This window comes from Panthera tigris, chromosome C2 (genome assembly GCF_018350195.1).
Source record: "Panthera tigris isolate Pti1 chromosome C2, P.tigris_Pti1_mat1.1, whole genome shotgun sequence".
Taxonomy (NCBI): Eukaryota; Metazoa; Chordata; class Mammalia; order Carnivora; family Felidae; genus Panthera; species Panthera tigris.
Genome location: NC_056668.1, coordinates 113984738 through 114007612, shown reverse-complemented (window position 1 = coordinate 114007612; position 22875 = coordinate 113984738). Strand labels below are relative to the sequence as shown.

General features: G+C 38.5%; 2 protein-coding genes across 5 annotated transcripts in view; one reads left to right on the top strand and one right to left on the bottom strand.

Annotated features, from left to right (window-relative positions):
* Positions 1-1389, top strand: part of HPS3 (HPS3 biogenesis of lysosomal organelles complex 2 subunit 1) — a 38843-nt gene extending 37454 nt beyond the window's left edge. The window contains exon 17 of one of the 2 annotated variants that reach the window (XR_006222051.1): positions 552-638. Coding sequence is in view for 1 of the 2 variants with exons in the window: in XM_042998536.1 (XP_042854470.1) it covers positions 552-679 (128 nt within the window). In the remaining variant the exon portion in view is untranslated. Of the gene's footprint in view, positions 1-551 lie in introns of both variants that reach the window. The other variant, XM_042998536.1, reaches the window with a different exon arrangement.
* LOC102967325 (ceruloplasmin) overlaps positions 1-22875 on the bottom strand; it is a 72510-nt gene that overhangs the window by 9625 nt on the left and 40010 nt on the right. The window contains exons 10-19 of one of the 3 annotated variants that reach the window (XM_015539343.2): positions 21438-21588; positions 19921-20133; positions 18545-18752; positions 14268-14407; positions 12831-12959; positions 10082-10188; positions 8370-8586; positions 7343-7482; positions 6014-6176; positions 2288-2333 (exon numbers count right to left, since the gene is read on the bottom strand). In XM_015539343.2, the coding sequence (XP_015394829.1) occupies positions 2317-2333; positions 6014-6176; positions 7343-7482; positions 8370-8586; positions 10082-10188; positions 12831-12959; positions 14268-14407; positions 18545-18752; positions 19921-20133; positions 21438-21588 (1485 nt within the window). In that variant the 3' untranslated portion in view covers positions 2288-2316. Of the gene's footprint in view, positions 1-2287; positions 2334-2905; positions 4017-6013; positions 6177-7342; positions 7483-8369; positions 8587-10081; positions 10189-12830; positions 12960-14267; positions 14408-18544; positions 18753-19920; positions 20134-21437; positions 21589-22875 lie in introns of those variants that run through there. The other 2 variants (XM_042998529.1, XM_042998530.1) reach the window with 2 other exon arrangements.

Genomic DNA, 22875 nt, shown 5'->3' with positions numbered 1-22875 from the left:
GCATAGTTCTATTTACAAAAATGTTTACTAAATCCCTTCATAATTAAAGATGTACTCTAGAGCAAATTATTTTACAGTTTGGAAAAAAATAGTCATAAAGACAGATTTGTGCTTATTAAAACATGAAAATCTCATAATAGAGAGCAACTGATTTAGGAATATGACATCCAACAATTAATAGTATTTCCTGTCCTAGCACTCTTTGTAAGTTAGCTGCAATATAGCCCTAACATTAAAGACAATATTCAAATGATTGTATTTGCTTTAGAGGCTAATACAAGTATACTGAAAAATAATGTAATAATCCAGCAATGAAATAGTAAATCAAAATAACATGGAACTAATATAACAAACTTGAGAGCATTCTAGAAAGAATGAAGAAGTTGTTAAAACCATAAGTAGTCTGTGGATTTAAAAAACTGATTTTGTTTTCCCTTTGTAGTTATAACATTTTGTTACCTGAACTAGCTTCTAACTGGCTGAGTGATAAGAAAATTGGATGAAAGGTAGACTTTCAGTTCTAACTCAGGTATTCTGTCCTCTACCAACAGAAACGTTGTCAGTTGTTGCTGTGGAACTAGAACTAAGGGATTTCTTGAATGTCCTCCCAGAAGATGGCACTGCAGCATTTTTCTTGCCATATCTTCTTTATTGCAGTCGAAAGAAATCATTGACTTGAAGGTATCATTGAAAAAGTACCATAATGCCATAGGAGACTGACTTTTTGAAAAATTGAATGTCAGGTAAAAATGTAAATAAAGGATTTTCATATTGAACATGGACATTTATTGCAGATGCTTTCAGGCTGCTTACCTTACCAGGTAGTAGTATTATTTCTTTAATTTATGACCTGAATCCATTTAATTGTCCAGAATGTAAAAGCTACAAGACTTCAGAATTTCCTCGAAGAAAGCATATGTTTTTAAAGCTGGAGACTGACTTTTATTACAAGGAACAGCAAATCAGTGTTGTTGGAGACATGACAATCTTTTTCATCCCAGAAACACAAAGAAACATTTTGTAGGTATGTTTGAAAGCATGTCACTCCCAGGTGGTCCAGAATTTAATCTTGATTTTTCCAGATTTATTAGGTCACTTCGTTTTTTTGTTTTGTTTTGAATAATTTTTGTTGAGAAAGATGTTAATATTTTCCCACAGTAAAAGATTTCAAACTTTACTTTTTTGTTACTTTTTAAAACTCATGCTGTGGTTTCTCTTTGAATCAAATGAAGTAGAAATTTACAAAGCTAACTTTCTTACTGTCTGGGCATTAACATATTTTGTTGAATGCATGTTTTTCAGCCAAAGCCTTGTTTCTATTTTTTGTTGATGTGTACTTTTGCTCTTTTGACTAAAGTGTATGTGAAAATAAAGAAATATATCATTGTATTCACAACTGTGTCTACTTTTTAAATCTCTTATTAAACAATTTAGAGTCCAAGTTCAGCTTATTGATAGCGTGCTTTGACTTTAGTTAAGGCTAGAAAAATGCTACTCACCCAGCATCTGCCACAACTCTGTATTGAAACTTTTCTCCTGATGTCAGTGTTCATCTTTACCAGGATTTAGTTTATAGAATTGTTTCTCAGTTCTGCCTTTCTCCTATTCCAGATTACTATCCTTTTGACCATCTCTTCAAGGGTTCACAAAATCCAAATAGATTGGTATTATTTTTATTTTTTGTCTTGTTTCATTTTTAAATTTTAAAAATTTTAATTGAACTGTTTATTTTTATTTTAAAATATACTTTTTAAAATATTTAATTTTGAGAGAGAGAGAGAGCACAAGCAGGGATGGGGGGAGAGAGAGAGAGGAAGACACAAAATCCAAAGCAGTGGATTGGGTGACTGAGCCACCCAGGCACCCCTAAAATTTAATTTTTTATTTTACTTTCTCTACACCTATGCCCTCATGTCCACTGATTCATTAGGAATGATGTCAGCATCATATTAGAGGGATTGATGGAAAGCCAATGGTTGGAAACATTTCAATGAATCTTAGTGATCCTTTGAGAACCATCAATGATAACATTTGGACATAGATTTTGGGGGGTGGGGGTGAGGAAAACAGTTTTGTAAAGTTCTTCTGATGGTTGTATGAAGGGCCTATGTAAATCGGTTATAAGTGTATTAGAGTTAGTCGGATGTCTGTTGATCTTTTCATATGAAATGCAGGAAAGTGTGTTTTCAGTCTTTTTTTTAATGCTCATAGCCATTCCAAAGTAAACTTTTTCTTCAGCACTTTCACGTACATAGTTATGAATCATTGTTTTTTTTTCTTTTCTTTTTTTTTTCACTTATCACCAATTTATTTCTTTCAGCCAGACTTGGTCTCTATAGGAAGAGAAATTTTAAGACCATTATTAAAAACAGTATAGTAGTCCCCCCTTATCCATGGCTCCAGTGATCCATGGTCAGCTGCAGTCCAGAAGCAGGTGTTCCTCAGAAGGTAATAGCTTAACACTATGTCACAATGCCTACGTCATTCACGTCACTTCACCTCATCACAAGAACAAGAAGGATCAGTAAAGTATGTTTTGTGTTTGTGTGTGTGTGTGTCTGTGTGTGTGTGTGTGTGTGTGTGTGTGAGAGAGAGACAGAGAGACCACATTCATATAACATTACAGTATATTAGAACCATTCTATTTTATTATTGTTGTTGTTAATCTCTTACTCTGCCTAATTTATAAATTAGACTTTATCATAGGTATGTATGTATAGGAAAAAAATAATATATACAGAGTATAGTACTATCTGTCATTTCAGGTGTCCCCTGGGAGGATGGATAAGGGTTGGGGAACTATTGGATTTATCATATGGTTTAAATGTATTCTAATTTTTTGATGTTAGTTATTTTAATTCTTGATTCATTTCTATTTTTCCATTTTTTAATATTTTTAAAAACACATGTCTCATTTTAGTACTGCTTTATTTAAAGAAAAATGTCTCCTCCCTGCAAGATCTTCATTAATCATAAAGGGAAAAATAACAACTTTACAATAATGAAACCTGGCAGACATCTCCTTAATCAAATGCTCAACGTTAACATAATCACTAAGAGAAAAAAATCAACATCAGGTGCGTCTTGACATGTGTACTGAGAAAAACAGTATCACTTCTGTGAGAATCCTGCCCCCCCAAAAATGCATAACCTGAATCTAATCATGAGGAAACATTAGACAAACCCAAATTGAAGGATGTTCTGCAAAGTCACTGCCCTGTATCCTTTAAAAATGTCAAAGTTGTAAAAGACATACTGCTTCAGACTAAGAAGACATGCCAGCTGAACACAATGTATGACTGGGAGTTTCTTTTTCTGTGAAGAACGTGATGAGAATAATTTGTGAAATTTGAAAAGGGTCTGTAGCATTGAATCATTTATAACTTCCTCATTTTGAGAAGTGTATTGTGTTTATATATAATAACCTTGTTTTTAAGGAAATAGATGTATGTATGTTTACTATTGTGTGTGTGTTAGGGTGGGGGGGCAGGTAGAATGGGGAAGCAAAAGCACAGCTGGCTATGTAAAATGTTAACAATTGGGGAATTTCGGTGAAGGGTACATGGGAATTTTTTGTATTGCTTTTGCAGCTTTTCTCTAAATCTGACATTATGGCCAAAAAAAGTTTTAAAAAGTTCCTTTTCATTGAACAGATTCAGATATTTTTACCAAGCAGAATATTGGATTTGGGTACTTAGTAGAAATACAGAATATATAATCCCTGCCTGTAAGTAACTAAAAGCTAAGCAAGCTTTTTTTTCCCCACATACTCCTCCAGAAGGTTATCTTATTGTCATAGAAATGTCACAGTCTAAAAAAAAAAAGTACCTTTTATATTTGTCAGAGGAGATCTTGGTTATGCTTCTTGTGGTAGGGGAAATGAAGCACTATATTAAGAGTAATGGGATAGCCACAATTCTTTTCTAGTGTTTTTTTTTTTTCCTTGTGGAGGAAATTGCCTGTCTCCCGGCGCATAATATCGGAACGTTTTACTCTAACTTCATGTGCTCTCTTTTCTGTGTCAGGTAAGCAGAAAAATTTCCAAGATTCAGAATTCATGTAGACTTGTCCAGAGCTTTATCAAACTTTTATTTAAAGATAATTCAGACTGGTAAACGTGGCTCTCCATTTTTTGTTTAGAGTTCAAACTATCGTTTTTGTTCATTACTGCTTCTTCCAGGCCACGCAATACCTTATCTTTTTGTAAAAGCCAGTTTCCTTCATCTTTTCCCCACTGTGTGTTCTTTCTTCACATTTGCTCTTTGTTCTACAGTTTTCCCTATGGCTTTTAAAACAGTCTCCCCTTTCTTAAGCAAGCAATCATCTCCCTCTCCTTCCAGGCTATTTCTACAGGAGGACTTTCCAGTGCCTGGGTGTGGGGTTAGCCTGTAGCAACATCCTCTGCACATCAGGCATTTGCACACACAAATTTCCAGAATGCCTGCCTCAGTGTCCCCTCACTCTTGGGTGTTTTTCTCTGAGCAGGACCATGCTTTTGTGTGCTGGTTTGCATGTGTGCTGATATTCTTCAAACACTATTTATAAAGTTTTCTTTCTCATCTTTGACTCTTCACCTTCTTCAGTAGGTGGCGTCAATCCCAGTGGTTTATTTGCCTGTTCCCCTCTTTGGTGTTGTGATGCTCTCAGTACCACTCTTTGTAATAAAGGGTTTTAATAGAATAGTTTCTCATGTTATGACGTGTTTGTGTAAAACCCAGGAGCAGAAATTAAAACTTGTCGTTTGCACTAATCGTTGATCTTTCAGTGACTTTTAGCTTTTAAGAAATTTATTTCTATATTTTCTTCCATCTATATGTCCCCTTCTATGCCCATTTGGAAGAGGAAACACAAGGAGGTGTTTTCTCTACATCATTTCCCCCCATTGGATTGGCCATTGCCAATTCTAATAGTTCTGAACCCAGAAGACCCAAGAAACACAAAGCCTGCAGCCACACAGTGGGAATTTCACTCTATAGAACACATTTTGTGAATATCCACTAAAGGGCTGTTCATTTTCTTGTGCTTCCTGTGCTTATGTGTATGCACATAGGAGGGAGTATTATTGCTGGGGTGGGAAAAACAGGGAATTTAGATTCAATTTTTTTTTCCCTGGATCTTTGCTATGGTCTAAATGTTTATGTCCCCCCCCCCCCCCAAATTCCTATGTTGAAAACCGAATGCCCATGGTGACAGTATTACCTGGTAGGGCCTTTGGGAAGTGATTAGGCTGTGAGGGTGGAACCCTCATGAATGAGATTAGTGCCCTTATCAAAGAGGTCCCAAAGAGCTAGTTAATCTCTTCCACCACAGAAAGATATAATAAGAAGTCTGCAACCCAGAAAAGGACTCTCATCCAACCATGCTGTCACCCTGATCTCAGATTAACAGCGTCCAGAACCATGAAAATAAATATACACTGTTTATAAGCTACCTAGTCCGGTATTTTGTTATAGCAGCCTGAATGGACTAAGACAATCTCGACAAACAATAATCAGTAATGCTTCTCTTCATCCTAGAAGTGCAGAAAGGCATCATTTCTGCCTGATTGACTATTTGAAATTATATTGACGGGGTGGAGGGGCGGGAGGGGGTAGCTTTCTTGTGTACCAGGTACTACCTAGAAAAAGAAGTTAAATGTTTTCTATTAAGAAAGGAATTAAATTTAAACGTGTCTTTTGTAAGTCACAGTTAGTGTTTTGGCAAATAATATGACCACTCCCTTATATCAGTTTTAGGAATAATTACCCTGCCTCACATTGGTGTCAGTTTGTGTTAGCTCAGAGACTACTGGTGCTATGATCAGTACCTGCCGACAGAAGATAAGCAGTATCCCATAGCATTTAGCAGTAAAAAAAAAAATTTTTTTTTAAATTCCTGTTTGGAGGTAGAGGAGGATGAAATCAGGGCAGCAAATTCAAAAATGCTTCCTGTTGGGGGAAGTATTTAGGCAAAGTAATGCATCTTAATTATACTGGTGATATATGACTTCTTCAATTACTAACTCAATATTCACCTTCATTTGGTAGAACCGTGTAAGTAGTTTCCATTCCAGCATGAATGTGGTCAGTCACGTGGCAGTGGAGTAACCAGATTCCAGGTGTTTGTGGAAACATTTCTAGAGTTTGGAAGGTCCCAGGGAAAATGTCGAAGACATCAGACCTATAGATGCCCCTGTGCTTAATTAGAAAAATGACAAATATTATATAATGTTTATTATATGTGAGAGTTCATTCAAGTAATCTTCCATGGACCATTTCAAGGATATTAGAAAAATGGATGAATCCATAAAAAAAAAAAAAAAAAAAAAAAGAATGAGACCCTGTGCATTTGACCCTGTGCATTTCTATGTCTAATACAAACAGTGAGATATGTGGTCTTTGTACTCCTGCTAAATGCCTGGGGGGATGGTCCATTTGGTGGGTGTGAAGGAAAAATGTGATGAGAGTGAACTCATCCATTAGGACCACCTGGCATCTCTTACACTTCAACTCTGGTTTGCCTTTTTATCAGAGCACTTGAGTTACAAAAGGGAATTTAGCTCTGGCCTTACTTCAGTCCTAATCTCACATTTGCTGGACCTATTCTAGATTAGCTGGTCTGTGAAACTTTATGACAAGGAGGGTAATGCAGGGAGCAAAAAAAAAAAAAGGAGGCCAGTGGAGAAGCCAGAACCAGGGGAAGTTCAGGTAGAGTCTAGATTAGACACAGATACTTGGAGGGTATTTCTGTAGGGACAGAATTGAAAGTCCAATAGGAATATATCATCTATATAAACCAAAGTACATATAACAAAATGGCCTTTTCTGCAATGGGCTTTGTGGTAGCTTCTGACTTTTCTACATTAACTCAAAAGTAAGAAAAAGGAGCTATTGACTCCTGCTGAAATCAGCGCTAGGTGAGAAGTAGAAGTAGCATTGAGATCTAGGGACTTAATCAGTTGCATGACACCAAAATGATCTTCTCGTTTACTTCAGGCCATTTAGGATTCAGAAATTAGAATAAGTAAAGGTTACAATAAAGTCTTGTCTCCACTTTCTGATTCATCATTATATGAACATTCCTAACCTCTCTGCCAACAATTCTATTTGAATGCCTTGCCCAGGAATATGTGAGCAGAACTCCATGAAAACCCACTAAAAACTGTAAATCCAAGGAGAAGCCCAATGTGTTACAAAGGGTGGTAACAGCAATTGAAATTGCTGTGTGCCACACTCCTTGAAAATAATTTAGTTGTCTCCTGAAACCTCTAACTTTTCATTAGTCTTCCTGAGGATATATTTTCTTTATTTGTATTCAAACATTTTCCAAAAGAGCAAGAATAAAGACCGTGGATCACTCCTACCTTGTATTCGAAGCTGTGGCCGTGAAAATGTACAGAGTGCAAGTCTATTTCATTGCCCATTCCCATCAGATACCAATTGACTTCATCTCCCACATGCATTGTGAGGCCTTGTAGGTTCCCGAACATTCTTCCATTAATAGCTGAGGAAAGCACATGACTTTTTTTACCTTTCAGGATTTTTTATTTAAAACATTTTTTTAAGTTTATTTATTTATTTTGAAAGAGAGAATATGAGTGGGGGAAGTGCAGAGAGAGAGGGGAACTGGGGACCTGAAATGGGCTCAGTGCGCACAGCAGAAAGCCCGATGCAGGGCTTGAACTCATGGACCACGAGATCATGACCTGAGCCAAAGTCAGATGTTTAACCGACTGAGCCACCCAGGTGCCCCTACCTTTTGGGATATTTTAAATCAACTGTTATTTCACTGAAAATATGATTACTAGGTTAACGTATGGGATCTTTTTGAGGTAATGGGAATTACTTCACTACAGATGGGGAAATGAATACTTAAAGGTCAGTAATGTCGCACTGCTCTTCTAGTCACTTAGTGCCGAAAGCCTTTATCCTAATTGTGAATTTAAAAGGGAATGACACTTTGGAATTGGGAGAGAAGTTAATAGATGGTTTTGCAGAGAGTCCCCTTTTTGCTTTGAACAGAATTCTACCTCACAAAGTGAGGCAGAATTGGTTTATTATAAAATGAAACAAATGATTGGGACACCTGGGTGGCTCAGTCAGTTAGGCATCCGACTTTGGATTAGGTCATGATCTCACGGTCCCTGAGTTTGAGCCCCGCGTCCGGCTCTGGGCTGACAGCTCAGAGCCTGGAGCCTGCTTCGGATTCTGTGTCTCCCCCTCTCTCTGCCCCTCCCCCATTCATGCTCTGTCTCTGTCTCAAAAATAAATAAACGTTAAAAAAATTTTTTTAAAAATAAAAAAATAAAATGAAACAAATGAATAGTCTCCAAACTAATTTTATTTGAAAGAAAAAAAGGGAAAAATGGGGTTTAAAACAATGTATCATACCGTGCATCTTATTGCTTTCTATGAATTCCTCATCATCTTTGTTTACTTTCTCAGGGTGCTCAGAGTATGTTTTGATGTTGTCATCTATATACCAGGATTCATTTTCATCAAAAACAAAAAACAGAAGAGAAAATTCCAGTTTCGTTATAGGATTGAATATTTTCATGTAATGTGTCCGACAAACAATCAGTGGGCCAATTAATCCACTATAAAGATCCTGAAAACAAGCAAAAACTTCAGTCATCTTTGTGATGTAGGTCAGCATTTCAGAGAACTGGGACCTCAGGAATTTAGAAGGACTGATTTAAGTAGTAGACGTGGACTAATGTGGTGCTGTCAGGCCAGTCACTTCCCACTTGTAGTTAAACTGGATGAATGGTGAGTAGTAGGCAGGTCGGATGGGTGATGCTGAAGTAACAGAAATGTGTGCAGAGGCCAAATATTGGCTCAGCTAATGAGCAGTATGTACGTATGTATGTATGTGGCAATTTAAAAGAACCCCAAATAAACAGTGCTTGTCTGCCTATTCCATCTAGCAAGCACCGTGCCAGTATTTAAATAACCAGAGATAATCAAACAAAGCCCCTGCCGTCCAGGAGCTCAGTCGGTAGGGAAAATAGAGGGTAGAAGAAATGGATCACTTGTTGTGATGGAGGTACGTGAAGTGCTAATGAACATGGAGGAAGAAGACCATGATTGACTTTAGTCTATGGGAATTTTGATTTGCCTGGGTGTCAGGAATGGCCTGTGAGGTCTGGAAGGGCCTTTGAGCTGTATCGTGTTCAGGAATTTTAGATTTTATCTCAGGGGTCATAGGTAGCCATTGAACATTGAACATGGAATGGCAATATATTTGCATTTTAGGCCAGTCATCCTAGTGGTGGAGTGAAGGAAGGATTGAAGGAGGAAGAGGCTGGAGCCTGGGAGACCACTGCAGTAGTCAAATGAATGACAAGGACATGATCTATGGAGACAGAAGGAATAGACTGAACTACATGTAGGTGGGTGAATCACCTGGGTGAGCCAGGTGGAAGAATCAGACACTTCCTGCCCAACATTCTAGCTTGAACAAATGAGTAGATTTGTAACTCATGGTAATACTTATTGCAACAGGAAACACAAGAAGAGGTGGAGAAGAATCTCAATTCCGTTTTAGAGTTGCTGTGTTTCCAGTGCCTGAGGGACATGCTGGTAATGTTCAGTAGGCTGGTGTACGGGCAGGTCTGGAACTCAGGAGAGAGATTTGGACTCGAGATTTAATTCTACGAAAGAATCTTGGAACAAGTTCTGTTTTGCAGTTGTTGAGCGGTTTGTTGGCTTTGAAATATTTAATCACATAGCCTTAATTGTGCTGGAATGACTCCTGAGACCAACATTTTTATTACCAGGCAGTAATAGAGCTCTGAAATCACGTACCTCAGTTCTTTGAGCTTAATGTGTTCTTATATCAAAAGGAAAATAAAATACTGTATTGATTAGTATTTGATTCTGCATTACCCATAACCAGCAGTCATAGTGTTGATACAGCTATAACTGTATCCTTAAAAAGAAACAAACCAAAAAATGAAACCAAAGTAAATTGTAGAGCAGCTTACTTACTTTCCTGGGACTTTAAGATGGAATTGGGTCATAGGAAAACTGTAATCTCATCTTCCTTCAACTGTGTGTCTATTTGGGGGATTTGTACAAAACACAGAGGATCTAAATTTTACCTTAACTTGATCCACCGTTGAATAGTAAGCCCATGGAATACAAGCAGAATCCTCTGTTCCAGCTCCAGATCTTTCTGGGATTTTCCATATGTACGTGTGAGTTTCACCTAAATTAATCAAATGTTAATGTATCTGGTTTTTTTGTTATACATATATATACATACATATACATATATACATATATGTGTATATATATATATATATATATATATATATATATAAAGTCTTGAAAACGAGTGACCTAGAAACTAGAAATGTCAAGGTAAGTAGTTTTAAAAAGCAATGGCACTCAATTATTTTCAGGAATTTAGTTTAAAGACAAACTGTAAGACATAGACTTACATAGACTTACTGACATAGAAAGACTTTTAGACTTTCTTTGTCAATTATGAATTAACTAGCCATGACACACATGTACCGCCAAGCCAGGAGGTGGCAATACCAATATCACAATTTGGGGGAACTTTGGAACAGATCTTTTTTTTAGGTTGAACTATGTTTCTGTAAAACACCATTTTCAACTCTCAAGTGATCTCCCGCAGTGTAAGACCCTTCCCCAAGACGTCTCTGTGTTTGTATCTGGACTGCCCTGAGTAATTCCCTTGGCTTCACCATGGCCTTCCTTTTCTCCTTTTTCACTATCATCCCTAGCAATTCCACAGTTTCTGGTGAGGAGCCATTAGATTTCGTGACCTCGTCTCTGGTCTGTCTCATTCTGTCGTACAATACGCTGCTCTGTCACGGCTCTGTCACATACAGGACACCACCACACCTTGGACCTTGACACTTTGGAGATAGCCAGTTACTCTACCCTTCCTGTTGCCAAGGCCTTTACCTTCTTCCATTTGCACTGGGCTCTTTTCCAGCCTGATGTCGGCTTCTAGTCACCTCAGGGATTGCTGTCCCACTGCTCACCAGACCCTGACTTTCAGCTGTGGCCACCCACTGTCCACTCCATTTATACAGACCTCACCATTACATATTCATGCTGGCAGACTTTAGTTAGCCAGAGTCTGACAAGCCTTTTCTAGGGAATCAAGCGGGACAGGAGGGGTGGTCTCAAGGGATGCAGCAGACTCTTTCCGTCTTCCTCAAGTCCCGCATCCTACCTGCCCCTACCTCCTCACCCTTTTTCTAAGCAGAACATTTCACTGACAATATGGCATACATTCACCACCTGAACATATTGTCTCTTCATCTATGCTCTTATTCTCATAAGCCCCAAAATAATATTTCCTCCTCTTCTCCATTCCCCAACCTGCTCTGCCACTCATGGTAGATGCCCAAAACCTTGGTACAGTCCTTGATTCCTCCTTCCCTAACCTGCCCTAATGCCCAATCTTTCAGCAGGGGCTGTTAGCACCACCTTTAAAATAGAGCCGAATATGACAACTCACCACTTCAGCTGCTTCCACCCTGGTTCAAGCCTTATTATTATTATTTTTTTAACCCAGATTATGGCAATAGCCCTCTAATTGCTCCTTGATTCCGCCCTTTTCCTCTGTAGTCACTTACCTACACTTCAGCCACAAGAGGCCTTTACAAAGTGTTCATCAGATCATCATTCTCTGACTCAAATCTTCACATGGTTAATAGTATAAAATCTAAGGTCCTAACCTTGGCCTCTGAGGTTCCCCTTCTTCCTACTGCATCTGGCCCCTGCCCTCCCTGGATCTCATCATGTCACATTCTGTCCCCCCGTTTGCTCTGCTCTGGCCTCTGGCCTCCTTGCTGTTTCTCAGACAAACCAAGCCCTTTACCATCTCACAACCTGGGGTGCTCTTCCCCTATAAGTCCCTGTGGCTCATTACTTACCATTTAGGTATCTTCACCACTGGCGCTTCCTCAAAGAGGGGACTTCCTGACCACCCTACCTAAAATAGCACCCTTGTTACTCTCTCTCATCCGCTGTAATCTTTAGCACTTTTCACAGCTTGGTATTATGTATACATTTTATTGTTTATTTCTTTTGGAATAATGTGACACTCACAGGGAAGGGCTTTTTATCTCCATTCCCCTAAACTGACCTGAGCAACTTCATAGAGTAATTTATTTTTTCTCACTCATTTTTTTTCTCACTCATTTGACATATTTGGGAACTGTTAGATTACTAAGAAATGGCACTTTCCAAGAAAGCCAACTTTACAACTAATAGAAGAAAAATATAGTTTTTAATTAAAGTAAAAACACACATGTATTTCATCTGTTCTGGCTTTTACACTGTGTTAAAGTTATTGAGTTCCTAGTACATGCCAGATATGGGGCTAGAACTGAAGGCTTTAAAATGTCACATGGCAGTCTCTGCCCTTAGGATCCTGCCTTCAGATACAAGGCACGGAAGCATTCAACCACACACAAGTGTAGTAAATGCTGTCTTGGCGTGGAGGGATCATTTCTGCTGACTCAGCCTTGAGTATTTGTAGATGCCCAGTATCCTCAGATCTTTTCCTCACATTTCTCCTGTGGATCTTTCTCTTCTTCTCTCCTTCCCTCCCTCCTTCCTCCCTCCCTCCCTTCTTTCACTCCTCCCCTCCTCTCTTCCCTCCCCTCATCTCCCCTCCCCTCTCCTCTCATGTGCATGGAGACATACACACAGATACGCATCTCTGTATGCTCTCTTAACCACCTCCTTCACTTTCTCAAGACACTCATTTGGAAGGAATACCTCTCTGATAACAGTCATTTGTGGAAAGCCTGTAAGGTCTACTAAAATGCATGAAATGCAACACCCCCCCCCCCCAATGAGTACCTGGTAAAGTTGGAGTAACTATAGAATTCTCTGTTTTCACCCCATGGGCATGTATTGAGTAAGGCCTTGTGGCCATGTTTTTAAAGATAATTACAACTTTGTCTCCAACATTTGCATGAAGTTGTGGACCTGGAAAGAGCAAAAAAGAAGAGTGGTTTATATGCTTGTCAGATTGGAGGTTCTAACTCAGTAATAGAAGCAAAGACCAGGTAGCTTTCTTAGCATGAAGGCCAGAGTCTGTGTCCCCCACCCCCTCCATTGTGGCTTCATACTTTACTGTTAGGTTTATATCTGGCCTCAGAGGATTCAGAATAAAAACACTAGTAATGATTGCCACTACAGATGGAAACCAGGGATGCATCTCTCATCAAGAGTCCTACTGGAGGTTTTGGCCTGAAAGTCCCCTGCAGGACAGTGGCCTAACCCTGGTGAGCCAGCTGTGACCCTACCCTGGCCAGAAGTCATTGTGCAGCACTTGCTCTCATTTCTCAGCAGTTGGGCTTCCAGAACTTCCTGAGTGTGAATTGATGGCAGTACTGCATTTAGAAGGGTGAGTGGGTCTACCCCTCCAATTTCCACCCCCTCTCTAGCCAATCTTAGCTTGTCTGCTGCTTAGAGAATTTCTGTGACCCAGCAACAATGCCATTCCCCTTGGGTGTCTTATTCCAGGGGCTAAGGGTAATCAAATCCCAGGGTACTCTGTTAGTATGGACATAGAGTGGGGTTGGGAGTGATGTCCCCTGCCCTTGATGATTTTCAAGAAACTTCCCAAGAGCAGTGTTGGTCAAACTCTTCGACATTCTCTTTTAAAATGGTTCCTGAGGGGCGCCTGGGTGGCTCAGTCGGTTAAGCGTCTGACTTCAGCTCAGGTCATGATCTCATGGTTCGTGGGTTCAAGCCCCACATTGAGCTCTGTGCTGACAGCTTGGATCCTGGCACCTGCTTTGGATTCTGCATCTCCCACTCTCTCTGTTCCTCCCCTGCTCTCACTCTGTCTCTTTCTCAGAAATATATAAAGATTTTTAAAAAAATTTAAAATGGTTCCTGAAAAATGGAAGGCAACTTTTCCCATGCCTTGTGCACGGTAACACTTTTTCCTATATTTCCTGGTCTACATCTACATTTCTTTTTTTGGCGTTACTCACTTACATGGCAATTTTAAAGCAAATAGCAATGACTTGGGAGTGGGATGAGGGGTGGAATAAGAGGGAGAAATTTTCTTTTCTCAATGTCTAATAATAAATTGTTCATGAGAGAAACAAGCAATATTTTTATTATGCCATATTCTTTAGTGCGTATAGGCTCCTTGTTTTTATTGCATAAATTTTACTTTCATTTGAATACCTTTGATCTATGAACTGGGAAATTAAACCCAGGGACATGTATTTTAATGTACATAGCACCACATCGTTACCCCACCCCTGATGATTAGAGTACCTAGAATTCCCAGGTGTTCTTCGTTAGCCTTTCTTTCCACTGGAACTCTGAATGTGCTGTCGGTGTATTGCCGATACACAACTTTCTTGTACTTCGAGCCTATGTAAAATTCTTCCTTATCTAAAAATGCATTTGAAACACTTAAACAAAACACACACACATCTGAGGTTAGTATCTGTCTTAATGAAAGTAGAAGTTGAGTTTTAAATCTTGAATATAGTTTTTATTTAAGTAATTATGCTAATTTTTAATATCACTCTCACATTCCAGCAATAAAGAATAATCTAGAAATACATAGGGGTGCACTATAAAGGAGAACTACAGACAAATTTCCCTGATGAACATGGATGCAAAAATCCTCAACAAGTTACTAGCCAACCAGATCCAACGCTACATTAAAAAAACTTATTCACCATGACCAAATAGGATTTATACCTGGGATTCAGGGCTGGTTCAATATCCATAAAACAATCAACGTGATACATCAGATCAATAAAAGAAAGCACAAGAACCACGTGATCCTCTCAATAGATGCAGAGAAAGCATTTGACAAAATACAGCATCCTTTCTTGATAAAAACCCTCAAGAAAGTAGGGATAGAAGGGTCATACCTTGAGATCATAAAAGCCATATATGAATGGCCCAACACTAATATCTCCTTAATGGGGAAAAACTGAGAGCTTTCCCCCTAAGGTCAGGAACAAGACAGGGATGTCCACTCTCGCCACTGTTATTCAACATACTATTGTAAGTCTTAGTCTCAGCAGTCAGACAACACATAGGAATAAAAGGCATCTAAATCGTCCAGGAGGAAGTCAAACATTCATTCTTCGCAGATAACATGATACTATATACGGAAAACCCAAAAGATTCCACCAAAAAACTGCTAGAACTGATCCATGAATTCAGCAAAGTCACAGGATATAAAATCAATGCACAGCAATCAGTTGCATTCCTGTATACCAATAATGAAGCAACAGAAAGAGAAATCAAGGAATCAATCCCATTTATAATTGCGCCAACAAACATAAAATACCTAGGAATAAACATAAGCAGAGAAGTGAAAAATCTATACACTGTAAACTATAGAAAGCTTATGAAAGAAATTTAAGAAGACACACAAAAAAAGAAAGATAATCCATGCTCCTGGATTGGAAGAACAAATATTGTTAAAATGTCAATACTCCCCAAAGCAATCTACATATTCAATGCAATCCCTATCAAAATAACACCAGCATTCTTCACAGAGCTAGAACAAACAATCTTAAAATTTGTATGGAACCAGAAAAGAACCTGAATAGCCAAAGCAATCCTGAAAAAGAAAACCAAAGTGGAGAAATCACACTCCTGGCTTCAAGATGTATTACAAAGCTGTAATCAAGACAGTATGGTACTGGCACAAAAACAGACACTCAGATCAATGGAACAGAATAGAGAACCCAGAAATGGACCCACAAACATATGGCCAACTAATCTTTGACAAAGCAGGAAGGGATATCCAATGGAATAAAGACAATCTCTTTAGCAAATGGACAGTGACATGCAGAAAAATAAACCTGGACCACTTTCTTACACCAGACACAAAAATAAACTCAAAATGGATGAAAGACCTAAATGTAAGACAGGAAGCCATCAAATTCCTAGAGGAGAAAGCAGGCAAAAACTTCTTTGACCTTGGCTGCAGCAACTTCTTACTCAACATGTCTCCCGAGGCAAGGGAAGCCAAAGCAAAAATGCACTATTGGGACCTCATCAAAATAAAAACTTCTGCACAGCAAAGGAAACAGTCAGAAAAATTAAAAGGTAACCGACGGAATAGGAGAAGATATGTGCAAATGACATATCAGAAAACAGGATAGTATCCAAAATCTATAAACTTCTCAAACTCAACACCCAAAAAAAATAATCCAGCGAAGAAATGGGCAAAAGACAGGAATAGACACTTCTCCAAAAAAGACATACAGATGGCTACCAGACCCATGAGAAAATGTTCAACATCACTTTTCATCAGGGAAATACAAATCAAAACCACAATGAGGTATCACCTCACACCTGTCAGAATGGCTAACGTTAACAACTCAGGCAACAACAGATGTTGGCAAGGATGCAGAGAAAGAGGATCTCTTTTGCCCTGCTGGTGGGAATGAAAACGGGGCAGCTACTCTGGAAAACAGTATGGATGTCCCTCAAACAATTAAAAATAGAACTACCCTGCAACCAAGCAATTGCACTACTAGGTAATTTACCCAAGGGATACAGGTATGCTGTTCTGAAGGGGCACATGCACCCCAATGTTTATAGCAGCACTATTAACAATAGCCAAAGTATGGAAAGAGCCCAAATGCCATCGATGGATGAATGGATAAAGAGGAGGTGGTATGCATATACAATGGAGTATTACTCAGTGATCAAAAAGAATGAAATCTTGCCATTTGCAACCACGTGGATGGTAACTGGAGGGTATTATGCTAAGTGAAATTAGTCAGAGAAAGACAAATATCATATGAATTCACTCATATGAGGAATTTAAGATACCAAACAGATAAACATAAGGGAAGGGAAGCAATATATATAATATAAAAAGAGGGAGGGGGAAAAACATAAGAGACTCTTAAATATAGAGAACAGAGGGTTGCTGGAGGGGTTGTGGGAGGAGGGATGGCCTAAATGGGTAAGGGGCATTAAGGAAGACACTTGTTGGAATCAGCACTGGGTGTTATACATAGGGGTTGAATCACTGGAATCTACTCCTGAAATCATTGTTGCACTAACTTAGATGTAAATTAAAAAATAAAAGATTAATTAATTAAAAAAACTGGAATCTACTCCTGAAATCATTGTTGCACTATATGCTAACTAACTTAGATGTAAATTAAAAAATAAAAGATTAATTAATTAAAAAAAAAAAGAAATAGATAGGGGTGGTAAAAAGGGAGTGGAGCCATCTGAGTGCTGGCCTTGACTCTTCCATTAGATAATGACCTCCAGCTAGTTATTGCCTGTTGCAGCCTCAGTTTCCTCATCCCTAAAATGAGGTATGAGATGAGATGATATCTAAGGTTTCTCTACAGTTCTAAAATTCTGCACCCATATTTCATCAGTGAAGTGTTCTCTCATTACTTTTGTCTGGTTTATAAGAACTGAAGTGGCCCAGTGTTCCCAGCCACTCCCTTTATCTAACGTTTTCATTGACTCTTCATGGCTCCTTCAGCCTTTTGACTATTTCACCATCACTTGAAATAACCTTTTACTACTTTACACTGCAGTCAAACTAACCAGCTAACCTTTGCTTAGCTATAGGCTACCAGTCATTTTGTACACCCCAGATCTGAACACATGCCCGTCCCGATCTCTCAAATCCTTTCCAGGAAAGGTTAGTACATGGCGTATGAGGTGATAGAGGGAAAAGTGGTTAGAAAAGTCTAAAAGAAGTGTCAGGTGATACTGTTTTAAATGTAGTTTCTGAAGCTCTAATGATCATTTACTTACATTTATTCACAATGAACATACTTTTTACATCCATCATGTACATGTTATTGGCGGTTTTGAACCATATTTTCCCTATAAATTCTTGGAGGACAGAGATCATGTCTACTATACTGCCCTCAAGAATTTAAAATATTCTTAAAATAGTTTTAAGAATGTAAAATAACTGGGGCACCTAGGTGGTTCAGTCAGTTAAGCATCTGACTTCGGCTTAGGTCATAATCTCCATGGTTTGTGAGTTCGAGCCCACATTGGGCTCTGTGCTCCAGCTCAGAGCCTGGAGCCTGCTTCGGATTCTGTCTCATTCTCTCTCTGCCCCCTCCCCCCACTTATGCTCTGTCTCTCAAAAATAAATGAATGTAAAAAAAATCTTTTAAAGAATGTAAAATAACTGATTACTAGAGTGATAAGGAAATCTTTGAAGGAAAGATAAGATACGCAGCAAATGGCTGATAAGGAAAATAATATTTTAGCTTTGAATTTAGGCATTGATTTTTGTTTAAGTTTAAAAGTCAATAGCAAGATATGGGCACATGAATATAAAAAGACAATCCAACAGAAAAGAAAGTGAGATGAATGACTATAAAGAATCAAGTAAGGTAGAGATTTTCCTGTGATAAAATTGCAAGAACAGAAATTAATGAGGAAAGGATCAGGGGAAGCATTTGGTTACTGCTCTGTTGTTATTTAATGCAACTATTTGTTTTTCTACAATTGAGTGTAATTCTTAATTCTCTGAAAGAGAAAACTAAAAAAAAGAAAAACTTAGGAATCAAAATCTGGAGAATTACTTTTGTTCTTGTAAGTGATGCAGCTCCTTTTCCCACTCCCTGCTTGGGGAATAATCCCACTCCACCTCCACTGCCGCGATGTAGTAGGTCCGCCGTCCCTGGGAGGACCATGGTTGCTCAGCCTGTTGCCTGCATGTGTTCACAGTGTATTTTTGCTTCATGCCTCCTGTATAGTGATCGGTTGTTAAGCACTCAACGTCAAATGTCCCTGAAATGGTATATAAGAGAGCATGTCACTCCTTTGTTCAGCACCTCTATGGCTCCTCAGCTCACCCAGAATCAACGCCAAAGTCCTCAATGTGGCCTCAGTTAGATGATCACATCACCTACCACTCACTCTGCTCTAGTCACAGAGGCCTCTTTGCTATTCTTAGAAGAAGTCAAGTATGTGCCTGCCTCAGGGCCTTTGTACTTGTACAAAGTGTACTTTGTACACTCCTCCCCCAATTATCCACATAGTCCATCTTCTCAATTCATTCAAGCTTCCCTTTAATTGCCAGAAAATGTTTACTCACCTTCCCCCATCAGTCAGCCCCTTTTTCTGCCCTATTTGCTCAAACCACTTAGTTTTATATACATATGTGTGTATATATGTGTGTGTGTGTGTATGTATATGTGTATATATGTGTGTGTGTGTATGTGTGTGTATACACACACACATACACACACATATAAAATCGCTTGTTGTCTGTCTCCCTGCATTAGAATTTCCACTTCACAAGGACACTTTTACATCTTTTCTTCACTGTTGTATTTATACTTGTCTAATGAATAAAGAAAGAGGTGACATTGGACTTGTCTTATGTTATAATGGCATATAATGAACAAAATAAAGCCTGAAGCAAGTTAGTGTGTTTCACATTTTGGTTAAAGTGCTTTCTTTTTGTTTTTGTTTGTTTTGCTCATTCATAACCAGACGTGCAGGTATCTCTGAATTCGCATGGCTATAGTTCTAGTACAGGACACTCAACTGCAAACAACCAACAAGCTAACACGACATGTAGGCTACAGAGAGATGACAAAAAGTTTAACTGCAGAGCTGTTATGGAAGTCATTCCCTTTTTAGTCTGATTTTTCAGCCATCTTTAAAAGGATCATAACTTAAAAAGAGACATCTCGAGGATTCTACTGTGTGGAAGTGGGAGAAACCACAATCTACTCTTCATTTGTCACACCCCCACCCTCAACAAGCAGGAAATGGACCTGTCTGGCCCATACTTAGCTAATAGTGGCCCAGACATACTCTTCAAGGGAAGGAAGGGAACTTGGGAGGTTTAGAGAAGGAATGAGTTCATCACCCAACATAGGGTTGAAAACCAAAATGACTGACATGAATCGATTCCATAGAGACTTGTCTTGACTTTAAAGAAATTCACCTTGAGCATCAGGCTGCATGAAGAGTGTAAGACTTGTTTGAGGGAAGAGGTTTCCTGTGTCTCTTCTTTCTCCTTTTGACAGATATGTGTTTCCTGTAAAGTAAATCCCGTGTACATCAGCCTCATTTCCAGCGCTGAATAAGTACCACACGACTGACTTTTCTTTGCACATACTGAGACCAGGCTGATTCCCATACATGAATCCATTCATGGCTGTAAAATTTGGGAAATAATATTTGGAAAGTGGTTTATCTGATGTCCCACTACACGGTGATCTCCCAGATTTTCCAGAGCCAACTCTGTTTATTTAATTTTTGAAAGACCCATTCATGCCTGCCCACCTCTTTATGTGTCTGGAGTATCTCTGAGACTTCTTGTTAGATGCAGCACTCCCTGAGTAGTCCCTGGCTGGAAGGAGAAGAGCTGAACACAGAGTCCTTGAAGTTTTGCACTGCTCTTCCCCACTAACTACTTCTTAGTCCTCTCAAGAGTCATATGTGTGAGCTCTCAAATGTATGAATAATTACAGCCGTTCCTGGGCACGGTAGACTGAGAATGTGGTTGCTGCTCTAGGATGGAAAAGTCTCTGATTCATCTTGAATAACAGGGGAGAGTAAATGCAGGAGGTTTTCTCTCACTGCTATTACTAATAGATGATACTCTCAACTCCTCCAAAATGTAAAATTGCAAACTCAAAAGGAATATCTTAATGAGTATAGATAGTACTGACTAAAAAAAAAAAAAAAAAAAACCACCAGTATCAGTTTGTAACGCAACTTTACATTTGTTTCTTCTGACTACAGTGATTTTCACATGTAGTCCATTAGCAGTGTGGGCATTCTGAATAATTAACTCACTATCTAAACCTCTAGAATTACACTGGGAGCTAAAAAGAAAATGTGATGCTAGGTTTCAATTAAATAAAAATTTCTGGAGGTTGCCCTGAGCATTAAAAAGGTGGTTTTAACAATTTTGAAAAACTCCCAGGGAATTCTAATTTATAGTCATTGGTAAGAATCATTAAAGTTCATTTTCAAGAGAGGTTGTATCTTTCTTCATATTGAATAATAAAATGAGGCTGTCATTATGAAGCCACAGATGAGAAAAGCATCTAATCCAGTAGTTCTCAAGTTTAAGCAAATATCATAATGATGGGGAGGGTTTGTTAAATAGATTGCTGGCCCCACCCATAAAGTCTCTGTCAGTAGGTAGGAGTTGGGGCCCAAGAATTTGCATTTCTAACACGTCCGTGGGTGATGCTGAAGCTGCTGATCCAAGGGCTACATTTTAAGAACCATGCATCTAATTGATATATTTTGCAGGTTTCATTATTCTAAATTAAGCAAAGTGAGGAATAACTGACTGATAACTTAAATATCAATATTACCCTCAGAGTTGTATATAATCATTTATTTAAAATTAACCAATGGGCAAAGCTATTAGCATTTTGGTTTAATTAAAAGCACTACATGGGCAGTACTGAAATAACTTAATATTGATGGATGATGTATACTTACAATGCATCTTATTAGATTCCTGAAAGTCTTCATCTTCCTTATCTACCAGGTGAGGTGCAGTTGTAAACATTCTAATATTATCATCTAGGAGTAAACTTTCATTCTCATCAAACACTGTGGGAAATAAATAGAACTCCTTGTCTACACCTTTCTGTAAATTGAAACAAGAACAAGGAAGTGAAAATAGGATAAGCGAAGCAGAGAGACTTGCATGTACACAATACTATTTCTACACAAATTCACTCAAGGAAGGATAAGAAGTTCCCATTCTTCTTTGTAGATGGGGCTCATGAAAGACTCCAGCTGACCACCAGAATTTTCATCAGCATCTATGCAGATTTTTGGTTCAACATGATGTAAGCCTCTCTCGGCGCATAAGAGTTCTGACTCTTCCTGCCCATACCAGGTAAACACACCAAAAACAATTATTAAAATAGGGGGAATATGAGCCTGTGCCAGAAATTAGGGAAGTGCCATCCGCATACATGAAAACTTGAAGAATTTCTGTAAGGCAGAGCAGGGGAAGCAGGTAGAGGGAGGAACCATCTGAAGTGAAGAAACAGAGTGCCAAATGAGCTGGAACAGGAATTCAATCTCAGTCATCTGGACAAACATTCTCACTTCCTTTCACCTTATCCCTGGTGAAAAATAAGCAAGCAGAAATGCTATCTGGTCTATGAAATGTTCCAATAGTTAAGAAGAAGGTAATTAGTCTAAGAAATCAAAGCATACAAGCCCCTGAAAACAGGATACTCCCTCAAAGAAGAGAAACTTTAGAGATTATTACATGTCTTTTTTCTGAGATAGTTTTTTTTTCAGATAAAAAATATGATTATAAAATTTTTAAAATCCAACTAAAGCAGAGACCTGAAGGTTAGATCCTACAGAAAACTGAATCAATGATGGAGATAATGTTAAGAAAGCTCCCATGAATCAGAACAAAAAGATTCAAAGGTATACACAGTAATGATTTCAGAAAGAGAGACATTATAAAGGGGAAAAACATAACGATAATAAACAATAGTAGAAATGTTTACCACCATAAAAAGAAAAGACTAGAATATTCAGATTCAAAATCTTCACTGAAAACAAGGCAAAAGCAGTTATAGAGATCTATGCTTTAAAATATTCTGGCAAAATTTTTGAATTTCAGGCATAGACAATTTCTACAGTAATTCATTTTAAAAGTGTTATCACAAACACTGGACGTCTCTAGTACAATAAATGTCAGAAGAAGATGGAGTAGCATTTATATTTTTGAGGGAAAAAGATTATGATATGAAAGTTCTATATTTGGCAAAGAACAACAAAAATACATTCTTGAGTCTTGGTTGAGCAACCAATCCTTGATTTTGCATAGGATTATGATCCCAGGGTCCTGGGATCTAGCTCTGCGTTGGGCTCCATGCTGAGCATGGAGTCTGCTTGAGATTTCTCT